The sequence below is a fragment of the Alnus glutinosa genome, chromosome 1, assembly GCF_958979055.1.
Source record: "Alnus glutinosa chromosome 1, dhAlnGlut1.1, whole genome shotgun sequence".
NCBI lineage: Eukaryota > Viridiplantae > Streptophyta > Magnoliopsida > Fagales > Betulaceae > Alnus > Alnus glutinosa.
The window spans coordinates 5,495,252-5,513,497 of NC_084886.1; the positions used below are offsets into that span (position 1 = coordinate 5,495,252).

Here is an 18,246-nt window from a genome sequence, read left to right on the forward strand (position 1 = left end):
AATGCATAACTATCTCTATTTTGACGTGAAAGGAGAGAATATATAATAAACAAAACTCCCAAATTCATAAGGTAGAAAATGAGACTTATCATAGAATTTATTTTTTAACGTGTGAATCTTAAATATTTAATGGTTAATTTTTAAAAAATAAAAAATTATTAAAATTATGTAAGAGTTATACCATAAACATTATTGGTCAACATTATTCAACACTAGCATGTTTGTGGCTCACGGTCTTTTTATTCCATCGCTTAATTTATTTAAAAAAAGACAAAACCATTGACCAAACTGTTTAATGTTGTGTTTTAGGTATGAACTGAGCTTTCAATGCTGTGTTTTCACATTTATTGTAGCGATTTAGGTATTAATTTATTATTTAACGATAATAAAATAAGAATAAGAATAACCGTAGAGGGATATTTTGGGAAGAAAAATGGCAGCGTCATGTTGAGCTAAGCAAAGAAAAGGTTGGCATAAGCATTCTTTGCACAAGCGATCCGGATTCACACAGGCCCTACCCAGCAAGAAGAAGTCGTAAAGCTCCAATGTCTGAACTCTGAATAAGTCTTTTTTTCCAAATGATTTTCTTGTATTTTAGCATAATAGTTAAATGAATGATTTAGATTGATTGGACACGTGGGTGACATTGTTGACAACATAGGGTGCACTGAGAGGTGGAGATCTGGACCTCCAGTGGGCCGTTTTTTTGAAGAGAAAAAGTCCGTGAAGTGCACGATAAATACTGACAAAGCCCACTACAGCATACAGCTCAGACTCGAAATACCCAGTTCTTTTACCTATTATTACTTTTGATCCATATCTATGTAAAAGCTCAGTGACAAATAAGGCTCGCACACGTATGCCCTTTTACCGAAGGGCTGGTCATGCTCGTGATGTTTGCAAAATGCACGAAGACGTCACAAAACGGAGGATACACGCACAGATGCTTAGAGCGTGGTACGTGGCAATGCCATGAGCCTAAGAGTGGTTTTAGGATCTTTTTCTGGAGAAGACGACTTGACTTCGACTAGGCCCACAGCCCATCCTTCACGGCAAAACTTTAATTAATTTGTCCGTACAAAACAAATCAAATTAAATAATCGACTGTCATTGACTCATCGGGCGGTAAAATAGTTTGTTACTGAAAATTTCAATTAATTAATTATACCTCTACAATTGGCCTTCGACTCTTCATTAGTAGATGACACAGAAGTGTTATGTCATAACGAAGAGAGCCAGAGTCTAATTAATTTCTTCTCCTCGTTAGAAAACAAAGAATATCTCAACATTATTAATTAGTTAGGTAGCAATTCGTCTAAGAAAAAATATAAATTAGATGTTTTATGATAAAATAATGAGAATAATAAAATAAATATATATATTTTGGTATAATTAGATAGAATACGGTAAGGCTCGTAGGCACTTTATCAAAATAATTTTAAATTTAAATTGTGCCAGCTCGTTAGACCAAGATGGCATCTCTACATAACAATTCCTCATGAAAGCGGTATATGAAAACGGACAATAATAATTGATCACACATGCTAGATGGGTGAGATTAGACGTGCATTTAGTACTTATTTACGCATCTTGATTGACCTAGATGTTTCATTCTAATGAATTCTCTTTTTTGAAAGCGTGCAAATTAAGTTTTTATACACATGATTTGAAGGAAATTTCATTTTCCTTCGATCCGTTCGATAGAGCGAGGGAGAGAGAATGGGAGAGGCCGAGATATATAGAAAAGAGAGGGAGAAAGAAATAAAAGATGGAGGTTCTTTTAAGGTATATTGTTGGGATATCGTGGTTTTGATAAATAGGATTGGGTAATTGTGGTTTGTTGATTTTTGAGAACGTTGGTGTGTTATAATTATTAGTGAATTTTACAAAAATCAAAATAAGGAAAGGGTTTAAGATTGTAGTGTAACGGTGATTTTGGGTTGATGAAGTGTGGTGAACGAGGGTGGAAGAAAAATTAGGGGTTTTTGGAGCTTTTGGGCGTGATAAGTCAATGCTGAGCAACTTGATCGATCAAGACTAGGTTTTGTTCGATCGAACATGTTACAAAAAGCTCCAATCGCACTTTCAATCAAAGCTCGATCAATTAAACATATAATAGGACACCTCTTTGACTTGGATTATCAGTCAAGGTTTTAGATATTTTGATTACAATCAAGACATTTTTTTTTATTGATAATGTCAAAGAATATTCTAGTATTAAAAAAAAGAGAAAAAGAAAAAAAAAAAGTCATTACAATGCATGAAATAAAAATTCCCTTATCATTTGACCGCATCTGATGTCCAATGGGAAAACGCAACATCAGCCGTGAAGTGTCTGCACGGCTGAACTCATATAATTAAGCTCTCTCTCTCTCTCTCTCTTAATAAAGTAATGGAATGGGTCCTAAATTACTTGGGCCTTCGCCCAGCCCAATAACCATAGCTTAATTGGGGGAAAAAAAAATAAAAATCATTGGCTGTTATATAATGGAATAATGAAAATACCTTCGTGACAAAAAGTTGATAAAATTAAGATACAAATATTCCTCATTATTGTCATGCTCATGCTTTTATGGTACGAAACATAGTGAGATTAGAAGAGGAAAAGCTTAAATGATAATTAATTTAGAACTGTTGATTTGTGGAGCTGGTTGGACAAGCAGTACTTAATGTTCAAACAGAAACTCTAGGGACAGTCCATCTCGACAGGCAGTAGGGCCCGTCCGGACAGGTACTCGAAAGAGTGCGGTTTTTGGGCATGTCCGGAAAACACGTTGGCGTGTCAGGACATGCGGGGCATTGAGATACAGAACCTTAATGACGTTTAGACATGTCAAGAGAGCGTTCGGACACAAGTACCTAAAAACTCGTATTTTATATTTAAAAATCTGTTATGTGACTTTGTTGTTATGAGAATATTGTAAAAATATTAAGAGGTCTTTTCTAAGTTTTCTATAGAAGAATTTGAAAATTGAATAATTTCATCCACGCCTGTTTTGTAAAAGTCATTTGTATTCTTTTTTTACCGTAGTAAAATCTGTTGCAATTTTGTAAATATAGCTCTTAGCGGGAACCACGCAAATTCTTATATTCTTTTGTAATTGTTTATTTATCTTTTTTTTCCGCTTACTTCTTTTCGCATCTCACGGGTTTTAGGAAATAAAATATACTTCCTCAGAAGAATAACATACAATATCGGATGGAAGACCCTGGCAATCCACATGGACGCTCCAACCTCGTCAAAATTTCTTTCCGAGTTCTCCTAACATGGACAGCAAAAAGGTGCCCCTTGACTACGGGTTTCTCACAACGACCATTTCTACGCAAAGTCAGTGATTGATCGGTAACGTAACGTTGACAACCACGTAGGAAATGGGTAACTGGAATTGTTCAAAGAGACATAGAAGGTTCGAACATGAATTGCAATTATCTGGATTATAGATTGCAATATGACATGTTTTTTTTTTTTTATTAAAAAAAAAAAATGATTTCAGCATTAAATTCGTTGAGTAAATCCTACGTACATATATAGAAGGTTTGCTCTTGAAACTGTCATGCTATGTTAAAATAAGTCTAATTTGTTACATTATCACTTGTCCTAAAAGCTGATAGAAATAGATAAATCTAATCATTTAATCAAATACTTTAACACTCCCCTTCACGTGTAGGCTCAAACTCCCTTTTAATAGGTGAGGGCAAACACGTAGAATATTTAATTGAAATAGGAAGTAAATGAAAGATCGAGACAGGATTCAAATTCAAGACTTCTACTCTAACACCATGAAAGAATATTGCACAAGAGAATGAAAGTCTCAATAATACTCCTATGTAGTTTACATGTCTATATATACACACTGAGTTTACATGAAAAATGACAATGAATAGCAACTTTCCTAATCTAAAGGATTGACTGCATGTCTGCAACATATGAATTGCCTTTTTCTGCATAATTGATTGATGTATATACTTTCCTTGTGTGGTTGCTTGCTGTCAATAGTGAAGTCTCGCTTGATATGGTTTGATTGCAGGATTTACGAAGGAATGTGATGGCCGGAATATAATATGTTTTATACTAATTGAATGAAAATAAGAAGGCATATAAAATTTAATTTTACGATTTCAGCGTTAAATTAATTGAACAGACCGTAGGCTTTTGCTCATAATATATAGTCTTATGTGCAGAAGTTTGGGTAAAGATTTTCAAAGATTTTGCTACTGAAATTTGAATGAGTCCTGCTCGTTTGAGCAGGTTTCGGACAGTCCACCTCTCTGTTCAAATAGGTACATTTTATAAGGTTTTCTTACATTTGTTACTCAAATTGTTAACAATCGAGACAACAAATTAATAAAAATCCAAGTCTTAAAAGTTATGTTAAAAAGAATTACATATATATAAGTCTTCGAAGAGTTTGAGCATTGGTCGGCTTTTAGAGCATTTGGAGGCCAAAGGTTTATGTCTTTTTTTTTTTTTTTAGTAATTTTGATTGGATCCAATTAAAGTATATGAGTTGTTACCAAACTAGAGATTATGAATAACCATTCGATTTTACTCTATTTTATTTCCAGTAATAACTATTCTATTTCCCAATGGAATACTCATTTCGCAAACTAAATGAGACATAAGGGTAGTTCAAGGAAAAGGAAACCTAATACATATCTCCCAAATCAATTATAAGTAAAAGACTAACTAGAATAAACCACTTATAATGTTTTCATTATTGATAACATATTATCTATAATATATTAATATTTAAATCTTAATCTAATCTTAATTCTAATGTTATCAATAAAAATAATTTATTATCTCTAAGTTATTAAAGTCTTAAACTCCTAATAAAATAAAATTATACATTTTTATACTAAATTAAAAGTCTCGTTATTATAAGACTTTTTGTGCGATAAGATGTAGGCCCGTAACAATAAATGAAACGTGTTAATAATGGAATTTAATTTTGTTTCGGTAAGAATAATGGAAATTTAGATCACCGTTGCAAGTTTGGAAGATTTTTTCGTAGTGGGTGTGTATTATGTAAATATTTATTTGGTCACTGGTCGTTAAAAAAAAATTGTGGTCGTTGCACCAGAAAGAGAGCTCCGCGTTTGCGCAGCCAATGAGAAACGCCAGGTAGAGTCACCAACCCAATAAGAAACCTCCACGTGGAAATTCTACGTAGCTTCGCGCTGCCCTCCCGTAATATCAACGCCTCCGTCGTCACATTTATTTTGCAATTTCGCTTGCCTTCCTTCTTCTCCACTATCCCCGAACTTTGCTTCTGATCGAGAGCCCATTCCCCTCTTTTGTCTCTAATTTATCATTAAAATTATTTTTTAAAAATTAAAAGGAAAAACCGCTGGATCTGAGTGGTCTCTGGCGACAGTAAAATGGAAGCTCACGGCGCCGGGCTCCGCCGTGTATTAGTGTTGGGCTTTTGTGTCATCGGCATTTGGTCTGCCTATATCTATCAAGGTGTTCTTCAGGAAACTCTGTAAGTCTCTTTCTTTCTTTCTTTCTTTTATTTTATTTTATTTTTTTTAATTTTTTTTTTTTCGGGAATTTTGCTTTGATTATTTATTGCTGAGTCGATCTCTTATAGAAAACCGGTTGAGCGCAAGTGACAGTTTGTTTGGAGATTTCCAGATCACGCTGTGCTTTTGTGATTTTAGGTGTAGTAATTGTTATCGTGTTGAGGTTGAATTCAATTTCGTTTAGATTTAGAGCTACTGATGCGTAAAATGTGATTTTCTTTATCTAATTCTGTGCAATCTTAATTAAGGCTAGCAAGTAGCAATGCTCGGATTTTAGTTTACTGCATTATCCACAGGCAATTACAGTAAAAAAAATTGTGCTTTTAAATTTATGCCTTTTCTCAACCATTTCAATGGCAGCAATTGCGTGATTTGAACGAAGTTTCTTCTTAGGCTTTTTTTATCAATGGCGAACACAAGTTCCAAATTTTGAGATTCTTGATCTGCATTACTCTAATAAAACGCTTATTCAGTATATGCTTACTGCTACACAGTTTAGTGGAACTTATTCACTATGATTGCCGCCAATGATATATACACCAAATGATCAATTTTTTTTTTTTTTTTCTGACTATATAGGTCTACCAAGCGATTCGGTCCAGATGGGAAGAGGTTCGAACACCTTTCATTCCTTAATTTGGCGCAGAATGTAGTATGTTTAATCTGGTCATGTATAAGTGAGTTCCACTCTACCTTCCTTTTTTGGTTGTATCTTTTGCTAAAATGTTACGTGTAGAAAGTGCATATATTGAAGACATAATTTCATTGTTATCCTGTGTATTGAACAGTGATAAAGCTTTGTTCCAGTGGTAGTTCTGGCGGTGCTCCTTGGAGGACATACTGGAGTGCTGGCATTACCAACACAATTGGTCCAGCTATGGGAATCGAAGCATTGAAGTACATCAGCTACCCGGCCCAGGTATGTTTCTCTTTATTCGACAGTTTTCTCATGTTTGGAAGAAAGGGCTTTTGGTAGTCTCAACTATCCACAGGTGTAGCCAGTTTCTTTGAATCTATCAGTGTTTTGAATTTCTCAATTTTATTTGCTTCCATACTACTTAGCAGTGGCAATATCACTTGATCATTGTATCTTGAAGTGCATATTTCTTGATTATTGCTGTAAATATTAATGTGTTTGTTAATTAATTGCAGGTCCTGGCAAAATCTTCAAAAATGATTCCAGGTGAGATATTTACAAGTTTAAACAGACTGAATTGAAACAAGCATGCTGCATGTTAAGCGTGCTTTTACTGGTGAAACTGTATTCTATGTGCCCTCAATCCTTCTGTTTGTAACATGTATAGGAAAGAGAAACTTTGTTATTTTTTCTTCTTTTTGGTTGGAAGAAAGTTTGTTATTAGAGGACTTAATGAAACTGTATATATTCTGTCTCCCTTAGATACAGGTCTATTGTTTGATGAGATCTCTTGGGTGAAAGGAATAGAGAATCCTGGAGCTCAGCTAGTGTACCAAATAGAATTAGATATATGAAAAGGCTTTTGAAAAGAATGGTTTTTATTATGTTATTGCTGTCATTGTCCTTGGAAAATTTGGAAGATTGAGAATATTACTTATGCCTTGATTTCTCCTACTCAGTTGAGGTTTATGGCCTAGGGATTTGTTTGGACACCTTCACCCAACACTTCTTAAGGCCTTGAATTGTCAAAAGTAGTTAATCCAAACCATGCTGTATATCAAATAGTGCTGACTATTGTGGAATTTCATGCCTTATTTGCCTTAGTTTGTTTTTTTTTTGTTTACTTTGCTCTTTCTTTTCTGATTCACACAAATAAGCTAGAAAAGAGATCTATAATGAATATCATGCATGTGCTTTTGGATAGTTTATTAAGTACTCAATGATGCTGTTCTAAAGCAAAATCCTTTACCTTCACTCTCCTGCAACTTGGAGGTTATATCAATCCCATTAGTTTAATGAAAAACTGAGTCATGATACCCATAAGGTGGATCCTCTTATTTTATGACATATCATAGTAATTTATACTTTCTGTGTTTCTTTGTTCCATTGAGGGTGGATTATTTGTACAAGGAGGTTAATATTTCCATGCTATATGAATAACTAATGGTTATATCTTACTTTTATGCAGTAATGCTGATGGGTACTTTAGTTTATGGTATAAGATACACGCTTCCAGAGTATCTTTGTACTTTTCTTGTTGCTGGAGGAGTATCTACATTCGCACTCTTAAAGGTAATGATTATACCTATGCGAAAAACAACTATTTTTTTTTCCTTCAATTTTTTCATGCTTGTTTTTTAGGACTTGATTTCCAAATCTGATTTTTATTGTTTCTCTCATCTATAACTGGGTTGATTTCAGACTAGTTCAAAGACTATTAGCAAGTTGGCACATCCGAATGCACCTCTTGGATATGGCCTATGTACCATGAACCTTGCATTTGATGGATTTACAAATGCTACTCAGGATTCAATATCCAAAAGGTATGTTAAGAAAAACCTTTTCTCCAATTTTGATTTGATTCATTGTTGAGTTACAACCAATTGGTTGTATGTGATATTGAAATCTTACTATTGCATTTTTCATTTTTTTTTTTTTGCTTCTGGTGTAGAAGTCAATAAGCAACCAAAGAAAAATGCATCTCAATTATGTTAGTTTTGTGCTCTAACCGAAAAAAGCAATTTGTTGGTAATTTGCGAGGCCAAATCTATGTACCTCCCTGCCATGAAAGAACTTGATTAATTTGTGAAAAAAGCCGTCATTTGCTGTAGAAATGTTAGCAAAATGCCTAAAGGGCTACTTAGATTTCTATCATTTTGTCTTCTACCTGTAAAAAACAAAATGTAAGGAGTACGTCTACTTTAACATGATAAATTGATGTTAATAAATCTTTAAGCAAAATCACAATCATATAAACCAATCTCAGAAGAAATTACCTACATATAGTAGGTCCAGATCACTGATTCCCATTTTACCTTTTGGCCAAGAAGTTGGCTTTCATCCCACTTGGCCCTTCTCCACGGTTCTACCTATTGTCCTGTTCACCTTAAATAGCGACTTGTTGAAATTCCTGCAGTCTGCACCTCCTTTTCCCCTTTGTTCCATGTAGTGTGTAAATTGATTCTTCTAGAATGAGATGACTTCTATTACTGAGGCTTTCTCATTTGCTTACCAATCTAATCTGAAAAGGTATATAGATAATTCTCAATTGTATTGGTTTCTCTGACTTAGGTACCCAAAAACAAGTGCCTGGGATATGATGCTAGGAATGAACTTATGGGGCACCATTTACAACATGATCTACATGTTCGGCTGGCCACGTGGCAGCGGATTCGAGGCACTCCAGTTTTGCTGGCTGCATCCGGAGGCAGGATGGGACATTCTCCTCTATTGCCTTTGTGGGGCAGTGGGCCAGAATTTCATATTCCTGACCATAAGTCGATTTGGCTCCCTTGCTAACACCACCATCACCACCACCCGCAAGTTTGTCAGCATCGTGGTTTCTTCACTGCTGAGCGGCAATCCCCTGTCAACAAAGCAATGGATGTGCGTTGTCATGGTGTTCTCTGGGTTGTCATACCAGATCTTCCTCAAGTGGAGGAAGTTGCAGAGATCGCAGAAGAAGAGGAAGCCCATGTGAGGAGGAAGTGTAACAATTTTTGAACTTTTAACAACTCCCTCTTTTCCTTTTTGGCCATTTTATCCGTCTTTGCTATATCATTTATAGTATAACCATAAAGTTCGATGGTTTCTAATTTTAGATCATCCTTGCGAAAACAGTCAATGTAACTGTAGATTCTTTATCGAGAAGCACAATGCTTTGTCATGCTCTTGTTGCCGATGCTACTTCAAATTCTTGGTATCTTGTAATCAATAGTGGAATAATGATAAACATAAAACAGGTATTTGGTACGTTCTTATAAAGTCTGACAGATTGGTTCCATTTAACTATTTTTGAGCATGCCACGATGGTATCTATTGAGACAAACACATATCATGCCACCACATTAATGGTTAAATCATTCAATTCGTCCTTTTTCTTTTGGCTTTAAATTTTAAAATAAGTGGTAATCTCTCATAATATTACGGGATAAAATATTGTCTTCGCTTCGCACTCAATTTATGCACGTAATCAATCAATTATTTGAACTTTTTTTTAAAAAAAATAAAAATAAAATCTATCGCAGCATCTGTCCAATGAAATATGATACTCTATATTTTATTGTTCATATTTAAATTCGCATATCTCATCATGCATATATTGCAAAAGAACATTCCAATTGTCAGTTGTTTATGAGAAATGACTATTAATTGCAACTAGAGATGCTCTCTCTTGAAGAAAGGATAGAAGTCACTATTCATTCTAAACCATTATTGACATATCTAGATTTCGCATGTTTGAATTTTGAGCCATTGATCACCTGCAAAACAGGGGAAGGGCTGGTCAATGGGCCGGCAATCCAGGATACCTTAGGCACTACGACGCCTAAGTCGGTGTTTTCGGCCTTGAGGAGGAAAGAAATATGGAAAAATCTCATAGAATCAGAATAAAAATGTACCTTAATTATAAAGAGCAATGAGACTTTATATGTTCTCTTGAGCCCTAGTAATAGTGGACCTTATAATAAGCTCTCTTGGCCTTTAGCAGACGTAGGCTTTATTTTAGGCTATCTTAGCCGCCCACCCCCATCCCGCCCTCCTCTTGGGCTCTAGTAGTAGTGGTCCTTTAACATGACCCGGTCTGAGTCTAAGGCTTATTTTTCATACCCATCAATTAACAATTGTATGTAACCACATAGGTTTCTTATAGTTACAACTTTTTTTTTTTTTTTTTTTGAAGAACATAGTTACAACAACTTCTTTTTTTCTTTTTTTTTTCTTTTTTTTTTTTTTTTTTTTTTTTTTTTTTTTTTTTTTTTTAAGTACATAGTTACAACTGCTTAAACCCTCATAATGCACTCTCTATACCCAATTCTTGAAGTGGTGTCTGTGGTTTGGGTGTTTTTTTTTTTTAATTTTTTTGGCGGATTAGAACTTAGAAGGCAAATTTTGAAGATGTTTGCGTTATTTTTGTGTCCCTTTCCCTTTTCTCATGTGGGCAGAGCATGATTGCAGTGGGCTGTAATGCTTCGTTGCTAGTTTTATCACCAAGGTCAAACCATTTTGCATGGCAAATATAGCGTTAAAAGAGTACTAAAGTGTACCTTCCATCGAGAAAGTTAACGGCAAATGAGTGCGCTTTATTTTGTAGATAGTTCCCTCCCACTTTTACCAATTGCTTTTGCTTTCGTCATAATTATACTTGTCCTCCACTACCCTCACCACCGTGGGTCGATCTTCCCCAATAGCATTGTTTTCAAACCTTCTTCGCCAGTGGACTTTCCTCGCTAGAAAACTCAGAGAGCAGAGAGAGAGGAATCTCCACTCCAATTCCACAGCCAGACCATAATCGAAGGCACTCTTTACCCTCTGTAAGTAAGGCATTCCATTTCCTCATCTCTTCAGTTTCGTAGTCTCTAATTCTCTGGTTCTTTCTTTGGATGAATTCTCTGATTTGATACTCTCTCAGATGACAATGCTATAAAGTGGTTGACTATGGCTTCCTATCTCAAACATCTCGAGGCATTTTCTTTTCCTTTCTCTTGTTCTTTGCAAGAAGCGTAAGGTAAAGGGAGGTTATATTTGATGCTTCCTTGTTTTGTATGCATGTGTCTGGTGCATCCTGCTGCAGAATTCTCACATTTTTATTACAATTTCGTGTAGATAATATGGTCCAATGCATTGATCCAAGGAAGAAAAAAACAGCCAAGAAGAGAGGTATGTGCACACCAAAACCAGAATACACTTGCAATCCATTCATACTAAGTTTCATTACATCAGAAATCAGGGGGAAAAAAATAAAAAATAAGGCCTTATTCTATACCCTTTGCACACCCAAAAACAACAAATGGGAATCCATTTCAACTGGTTAATTCTCCTTTACTTTCTTTCTTCTTTTTTTTTTTTTTGCCTCTTTACTCTGTCTTTCATCATATATCCTAGGTGGGATATAGGCGAGCTGCCGATATATACTTACACTCTGAATGACTAGGGACTATATAACAGGTTCTGTACAAATCATAAATAAAGACCAAAAACTGGAACACCCAAAACCACATAGCACGAGAAGAAAAACAAAAAAGTGACACACCGAGCACACTGGATTTTATGTGAGTATCAAGGTAGTAACTGTGGTAGGGAAGAAAAAATGAAGAACACGTTAGATGTGTTGGAGAATGGCAAAATGCACCATAACATTCTAGATCTGGGGCTCTTGGAATGCAGATCTCAACATGCCTATGTAAAATTTCAGGCCGGAATGGCTGCAAACCTAAGAAACTGAATTCAAACGAGAAGACAAGAACTCAAGAATGGATCTGGAGCATATAAATTTTCTATTGTGAGGGTAAATCAGAAAGGTTGGCTATAGACTGTGGAGAAGGGCTCTTTTGCAGGTTGGTGGTTGTGAAGGATTAGAACTTGGGTCGGGGGAAGGGGACTCCATTCCAAGTGTTTTTAGTAGGAAGCTCCTTTCCTGGAGAAGAAAAAAAAAAGTGCAATAAAATAAGTGGTCAGTCTTTGATCAAATTTTGAGACACACACAAAATATATAGAAAAAAGTAAATCATAAGGGCAAGTCTAACCGATCTCCTCCTTAATTCTCCTGTTCTTCACCCCCTCATTGGGAGAGCAAAGGAAATTATCAATACATTGAAGGGGCACAGAGCCCACACTAATAAATTTGGTATGGACATTATTGAGTTTGACCTCTTTTCATTTATTAACACTAATGTGCAATGTCCAGGAGGAGGGACAGAAAAAAGCTTTAGCTAGATGTAAAAAACTGATCATCCTCTGAGTTTACTTTGTTGTGCAGTAGATTGATTAGTTCAAGGCAACATTTCAGACCCCACTTCGCCTAACTGAGCTTCTCCGCGTATGTACATGACCTAGATAGGTCATCACACTAAGATCAATGCTACAACAGAAGTGACAACAACTCTAAGCACCTTGGGAATTTGGTGGTTGTTCAGATATAAAACTTTATTTTGCTGTTTCTACATTATTTTATGCATTTATGCCGTGTGTAGTATTTTTCTGATTTGTGGTGAAAAAAAAAAAGAAAAAAAAGGTAGAGTTATGGCTACAATAGGATACAGAAATATAGAAGATACATAAAAAGCACAGAAGCTGATAAGATCATCTATAAGGATTATAACAGAAGCAACATAGTTTGCTTAGTTTTAGTTTTGGAGTAGAACTTCTTAGACCTGCTGTGCTTTATAATATTGTACTAATTTTTTAATTTCAAATAGTAATTAAAAGCATATGCTAGCACTTCAAAATCTTGACCATAGTTAAAAGAATGGAGTTCTATTTTATGATTTATTTCTATTTTTTGTAGAGGTCACCATTTGCTAAGTTTAGCCTAGATCTTGTATTACATTTTTTGGATTTAGTAGCATGATATACATCCTGATTTGAGACAAGCTAAGCCCTCTGATCACCTATAGTTTACAGAATTTGCAATAATCTTGTTATTTGTGAAAGACACTTGGTAATTAAAGAAAACCAAGTAGGCAACTATTTTAGTTGAGTTCGTCCAAGTAACGAACAGAGTAATAACTACTAGTTGAGTTACTTTGCAAAAATTAGTCCTTCCTTATTTTCAAAATCTTTTCTCTAATTTCTGTTTTGTGTCTTAAAACCACTCATACAAAAAAAAAAATCAAAAAAAAAAAAAAAATTGAAAAAATTGAAAATGAAGAAAGTAGAATGAAATAGCCTTGAAATAATAATTCTCATGGTCCATGAGGAAATTACTAATCCTTAAATTGAGGAATAGCTACTCCTCTCAAATTGAGAGAAATAGCTATTCCTCAATTTAAGGAATAATCATTCATTCATTGGCCATGGGAATGGCTATTCCAAGTGTTAGAGTATATCTATACTTTAACACCAAAGTTATTTTATTTCACAATCTTCTATTCTTAATAAGGCTATTCATTTTTTCTAATAGAATAACGATTCTGTGTACTAAACGTATTCTTAGTGACTTTTTATAATGGCTAAATACCAAGTCTCAGTTGCTGAGATACTTCATACACTACTGCTACAAATCATTAAGTCCCAAACTGTTACTACTACTGCTACTTTTGCTTGATAGTTTAAAACCTTTGAAGTCCTACTACTATTACTAATTGAATTACTGAGACTTCTTTGCTGTTGCTGCTATAAAATACCATACTACTAAATTACTAATAGCTTTCTTTGTAAAATCAAAGTTTTAGAATAACTTACACTTTCTGAGAATTTTGGGCTGGGGATTCCTGCTGCTAATGATCTGAACAATGGGGTTACTTGAAGAGGGGAACCAAACTCTGTACTTGATGAGGCAGAAACAACTCCGTCATCGTTTGGTTGTTCATCACAAGACATGAATATCCCTGCAATAAGATCAGATATTTTTATCAGTAATTCTAATTCAGTGGGGTATCTTAAATAGCAAGAAAAGAAAGCTTATAGGCCCTTGTATCCCATATAAGATTTCATTACCTTGCTTTGTGGTTGCACCAAAAATCACCCCTTTCTCACATTCACCAACTTCCTTTTGCTCTCCAATATGAATTGATTGTGACCCAGTTCTGATATCTTGATGCAGTGAACCTATCTCAGCTTGTGCTTGTTCTGTTTTATTACCAGCAGTATGCACCAGGAAAGTTGATTCTGTGCTGTATTCAGAGCTGCCAGGAGACTCCTCATACAGATCAGGTTGCCTGCAGTATAATGATAATCAATTAGATTTTGATAGTGAGTAAAATCTGCTCAAACCATTCATCCTAAAATAAATGCCTTCTTAAATTTGAATATTAGTCCACACCATATGTATTACCTCCATGATAATTGACTTCCCTCGTCACTACTCCGTAAGTCCTCTACCAAGTCCTTGATATCTTCAAGTTGAAGATCATGAATGTCAGGGATTCTATAACTGAGAATATCACTTTCTTTGCTTCGGTTCAAGAACTCTTGAAGAACCTAATATCATATTTGATGAATATTAGAGAATATGAAAACTCTTGTGCACATCATATTTAAATCTCTGCTCTAATGTGGGATTTACTGAGTCAATCTAACATTTCTTCATCTGCATGTGCTTGCAGTTTGGCCATACCTCAAGAGATTTCAACCAAAAATCAACTAATTGAATGATGATCTTATTCTCATTTAGAATGATTTGGGCCATACCATACGAATGAAAAAAAAAATGCATTTATTTACTCGATGTCAGGGATTGAACTAACAATTAATCCAATGCATGTGAACCATACGTAAAGAGAAGAACATTGGATGCTGATATCTGAAATTAAAGCAAAAGCAAAATTATGTCTAACCTTCCAGGCATTTTCAAGACTCTGGTCTGTATTCTCTGTATTAACTTTTAATGCAAGTGAACTGAGCAAGTCTGCTTGTTGCATCAAAGCAGTTATCTTTGGGTCATCTTTTTTTAGAAATGTTCCCTGAATCTTGCCATTCTGAGCTGCTTTTAGATAAAATGAAGAGCAATATTAAGTTCTAATAAACGCTTGATAGAGGAAAACAAATAACCAACAGAAAACAGAATTTTCATGGTGAAAAATATACCGACATTGTGTCAGTTAAATTAAACAATGATGTCCTTTTCTCAATACTCTTTCTCGTAATGTGTTTCTCAGGTTTCCTCAGAGCAATCTGAAGCACTAAACAAAAAATCTTTTCTGTGGGGTGAATTACCATTCTTGAGGATTTCCTTGGCGTTGTCGACTTGAAGTTGTGCTGGCAAATCATTCACATTGTGGAAGTTCTGAACTAAAACAGCAAAAGGAGCTCTTAGCTGCTGATTCATCGTTCCACTTTGCTTATGTGATCTGTCTCTTAAGTTGTAATTTCCTGTGAGATCAGAGATGTAGGTCCTCCTGGATTGCAAAAAGAATGAGTCCTACTATGTTAGGCACAAATTGTTAATGACATTTTTACATGTACATTCAACTTCACTGTACCTCATCTTCTTTATAGGTGCTGCAGTTTCTGAAGTTCCATCTGAATTGAACCCATTTTGGGATAAAACCCTTTTGTTGTTTGGATTGATGTATGAACTGGCATTCTCTTTTGCTAAGGCTTCATATTTTGCTCTCTTCTTGCACAGGGTGGAGAAACGGTTTTTTACAGCGTTATCCGTTCTGCATAGGCAGCATCATGATGAATAAAACTTTATTATTATTATTATTGTAAGTCATGATGAATAAAACTTAACTGTGCATACTCATGGAGAAATGTTTTTTTTTTTTTTTAATGCACAGAGGGAGGAAGAAATCTTCATCTACCTGCCTGAAACCACTTTTGCTATTTCTGTCCATCTGTTACCAAATATCTTCTGAGCCTGTAGATCACCATGATTATTAGATCACGGGCACATCCAACAAAGGGTTAATGCTTATCTAAACTGAAAATGTAAAGGGTATTTTTCTGTTTCGCTTTTGAGAAGCAATAAAGATCGCAAAAGGGTTTAGCGGTACTTGGAATAGGTTTTCCTTCATTACGAAGTCAATTATGTGCTGGTAATAGCAAAACAATCTTACAGCCAAACAAATGTGGAATGAAATTAGAGCAGTTGCTCTCAAAATCAACATCAGATGTGCATCATTAGAGATGCATAAACAGTGACACTGTGGACTGTGGACTGTGGACTGTGGTACATTCAGAAAAGGTTGACATATTAGAGCATCAACTACCTCGCACAAGAGCATGTCTTCCTCCGGCGACCACCCCCCTTTCTTGAAATCAGAATTCAAGTATGTGTACCACCTGCAATATTAATTGTTATCCAACATAAAAAATATTAAGCCAGTAATCAAAAAACAGAAAAGTGATCACAGTCTTCAAAGAAACAGAGGATCATATCATTATCAATCCAACTAACTAACCTTCTTCTACACTGTCTCGTCGTCTTATCCTTGAACTTGGACGCAATAATCGCCCAACTGCTTAAACACACCGCAACCACAAAATCAATATCGCTTATCAGATTCAAAGAAGAAAAACAAACAGACCCAGATAAAAGAAATGAGAGGAAATCCATACTTGTCGGTTCCATGAAGGCCAATTTGCTCCCGGAGTATATCATCCTCCTGCAACTCGCATTAACCTTATATGACATCAGCTAATGATTTTAAAAACGAAGAATATTGAGCGTGAAGAGAAAGAGAGAAAAATGGGACCTCTTGAGTCCACGTAACAATGTGGCGCTCCTTCTTCTTGGAATCTTCGTTGCCCACCGGCTGCTGCTTCGTCTTCTTCAGGTCTTGCATTCTTTATTCTCTTATTCGCTCTCTCTTCCTTTCTTGGACGCTCTCCCCTTCCTTTTTATTGATCCCCGACTCGCATGCTAAAGCCAAAGCCTTTATGGCTCAACAGTTCCCTTCCCTCTCTTTCACTCTCCCTTTACGGAGTACTGTTGTGTTCAAACGGAACCGTAAAGCCCCCTCAAAAGCTCCTCCATTTATCCCCCCCACCCCCCCCCCCCCCCCCCCCCCCCCCCTCCCTCTCTATACACTCTAAAAATTGCCTTGGATTCTACCTTTTCAGTCCACCTTTCTTCTCGCTATTCCTGGATAATTGATTCAATCAAATTCACCACCACCGAAATCAGATAAATAAATAGAGATTGAGATAAAATACTTCTCGTTTTTTCTTCTTTTCTTTTTTTTCTTTGGTTTCTCGAAATCCGAGAAACCGTTTTCCGAACCTGCGTATAATCCAAAAGAATGGATCTAATAAGAAACTCCCAACTTCTACGAGTTACGAATAGAAAGAAACTCGCTACGGTACGAGGCGTCTTTTGTTCTAATCCTCTGCTACTTTGGAGTGAGACTGTTGAGATTGAAGAGTTTCGGAGATGGGGACGAATGGATTGATGACCTGTCCGCTTCCTCTCTCTCTCTCTCTCTCTGTCTCTCTATCAAGCTTTTTGAATCGCACACTCTCTTGCCCAGACCGGCTTTTATTTTTTAATAATTTTTGGAACGAGAAAAATAATAATTTTAAATTTTAAATCAACGGCCTCTAGCTTTAGTGCGCGGGTATGAGGGGAAGTTTGAAAACAACGCTGAATTCCATGAGAGATCGAGCACACATGAATGAATGAATGAATGAATGAATGGTGGAGTAGACTATGCCCACGTTGCTCAGAATAGACGCACACTATCTCTGTTTTTTAATATCATATAATATATAATATATATATATTCTTTTTTTTATTATTATTATTTATATCTATTTTTACACTTCAAAATGTTTTTGAATTGGTGTTTTTAAAGGCGACGTGATGGTCTTCGTGACCTAACCTTCACACCTCAATTTCTCCCTTCCAATTCAATGCCCTTTTCTTTTCTTTTTTTTATATATATATATTCTTTTTTTAAATTACGCTTCAAAATGTTTTTGAATTGGTGTTTTTAAAGGGGACGTGATGCTCTTCGTGACCTAACCTTCACACCTCAATTTCTAAACCTATGTCGACATGTCGTTTTCCAACTTTGTTGTCAATGAGAGGTTAAATGGTAAAACTTAGTAAATTAATTTGAATTTCACAAGAGTGTGTCCGAAATAGATTGAAGTGAGAGGCAAGATGCGGAGTATTTAAGAGCATTACTGTCATTGGCTGG

At 35.5% G+C, this 18,246-nt stretch overlaps 2 protein-coding genes and 1 long non-coding RNA gene across 7 annotated transcripts; 2 read left to right on the top strand and 1 right to left on the bottom strand.

Annotated features, from left to right (window-relative positions):
• Window positions 1-5,170: 5,170 nt before the first annotated feature.
• On the top strand, window positions 5,171-9,451 carry LOC133868269 (UDP-galactose/UDP-glucose transporter 3). Its single transcript, XM_062305085.1, has 7 exons — window positions 5,171-5,486; window positions 6,106-6,203; window positions 6,315-6,445; window positions 6,679-6,709; window positions 7,632-7,735; window positions 7,865-7,986; window positions 8,735-9,451. Exons 1-7 carry the CDS (start codon window positions 5,383-5,385, stop codon window positions 9,141-9,143), a joined length of 999 nt encoding a protein of 332 aa, XP_062161069.1. The 5' UTR covers window positions 5,171-5,382; the 3' UTR covers window positions 9,144-9,451.
• Window positions 9,452-10,808: 1,357 nt separating this feature from the next.
• On the top strand, window positions 10,809-15,391 carry LOC133868304 (uncharacterized). 2 transcript variants are annotated; one of them, XR_009900314.1, is made up of 5 exons: window positions 10,809-10,978; window positions 11,073-11,168; window positions 11,267-11,320; window positions 14,205-14,314; window positions 15,259-15,391. It is a non-coding gene; the product is annotated as an uncharacterized LOC133868304 (long non-coding RNA). The 2 variants fall into 2 exon arrangements; XR_009900313.1 differs by having other exon boundaries at window positions 10,811-10,974.
• Window positions 11,326-17,072, bottom strand: LOC133868281 (transcription factor MYB124). Of its 4 annotated transcripts, none has more exons than XM_062305094.1 (12): window positions 16,801-17,072; window positions 16,664-16,710; window positions 16,507-16,566; window positions 16,315-16,387; window positions 15,907-15,962; window positions 15,583-15,762; window positions 15,317-15,498; window positions 14,938-15,086; window positions 14,436-14,581; window positions 14,099-14,319; window positions 13,844-13,989; window positions 11,326-12,077 (listed from the first exon to the last, which is right to left on the bottom strand). In XM_062305094.1, exons 1-12 carry the CDS (start codon window positions 16,888-16,890, stop codon window positions 11,967-11,969), a joined length of 1,461 nt encoding a protein of 486 aa, XP_062161078.1. In that variant the 5' UTR covers window positions 16,891-17,072; the 3' UTR covers window positions 11,326-11,966. The 4 variants fall into 4 exon arrangements, with proteins under 4 accessions (XP_062161078.1, XP_062161100.1, XP_062161087.1 ...); XM_062305116.1 differs by having other exon boundaries at window positions 14,938-15,083; window positions 16,507-16,563; window positions 16,801-17,071; XM_062305103.1 differs by having other exon boundaries at window positions 16,507-16,563; window positions 16,801-17,071.
• Window positions 17,073-18,246: the final 1,174 nt, after the last annotated feature.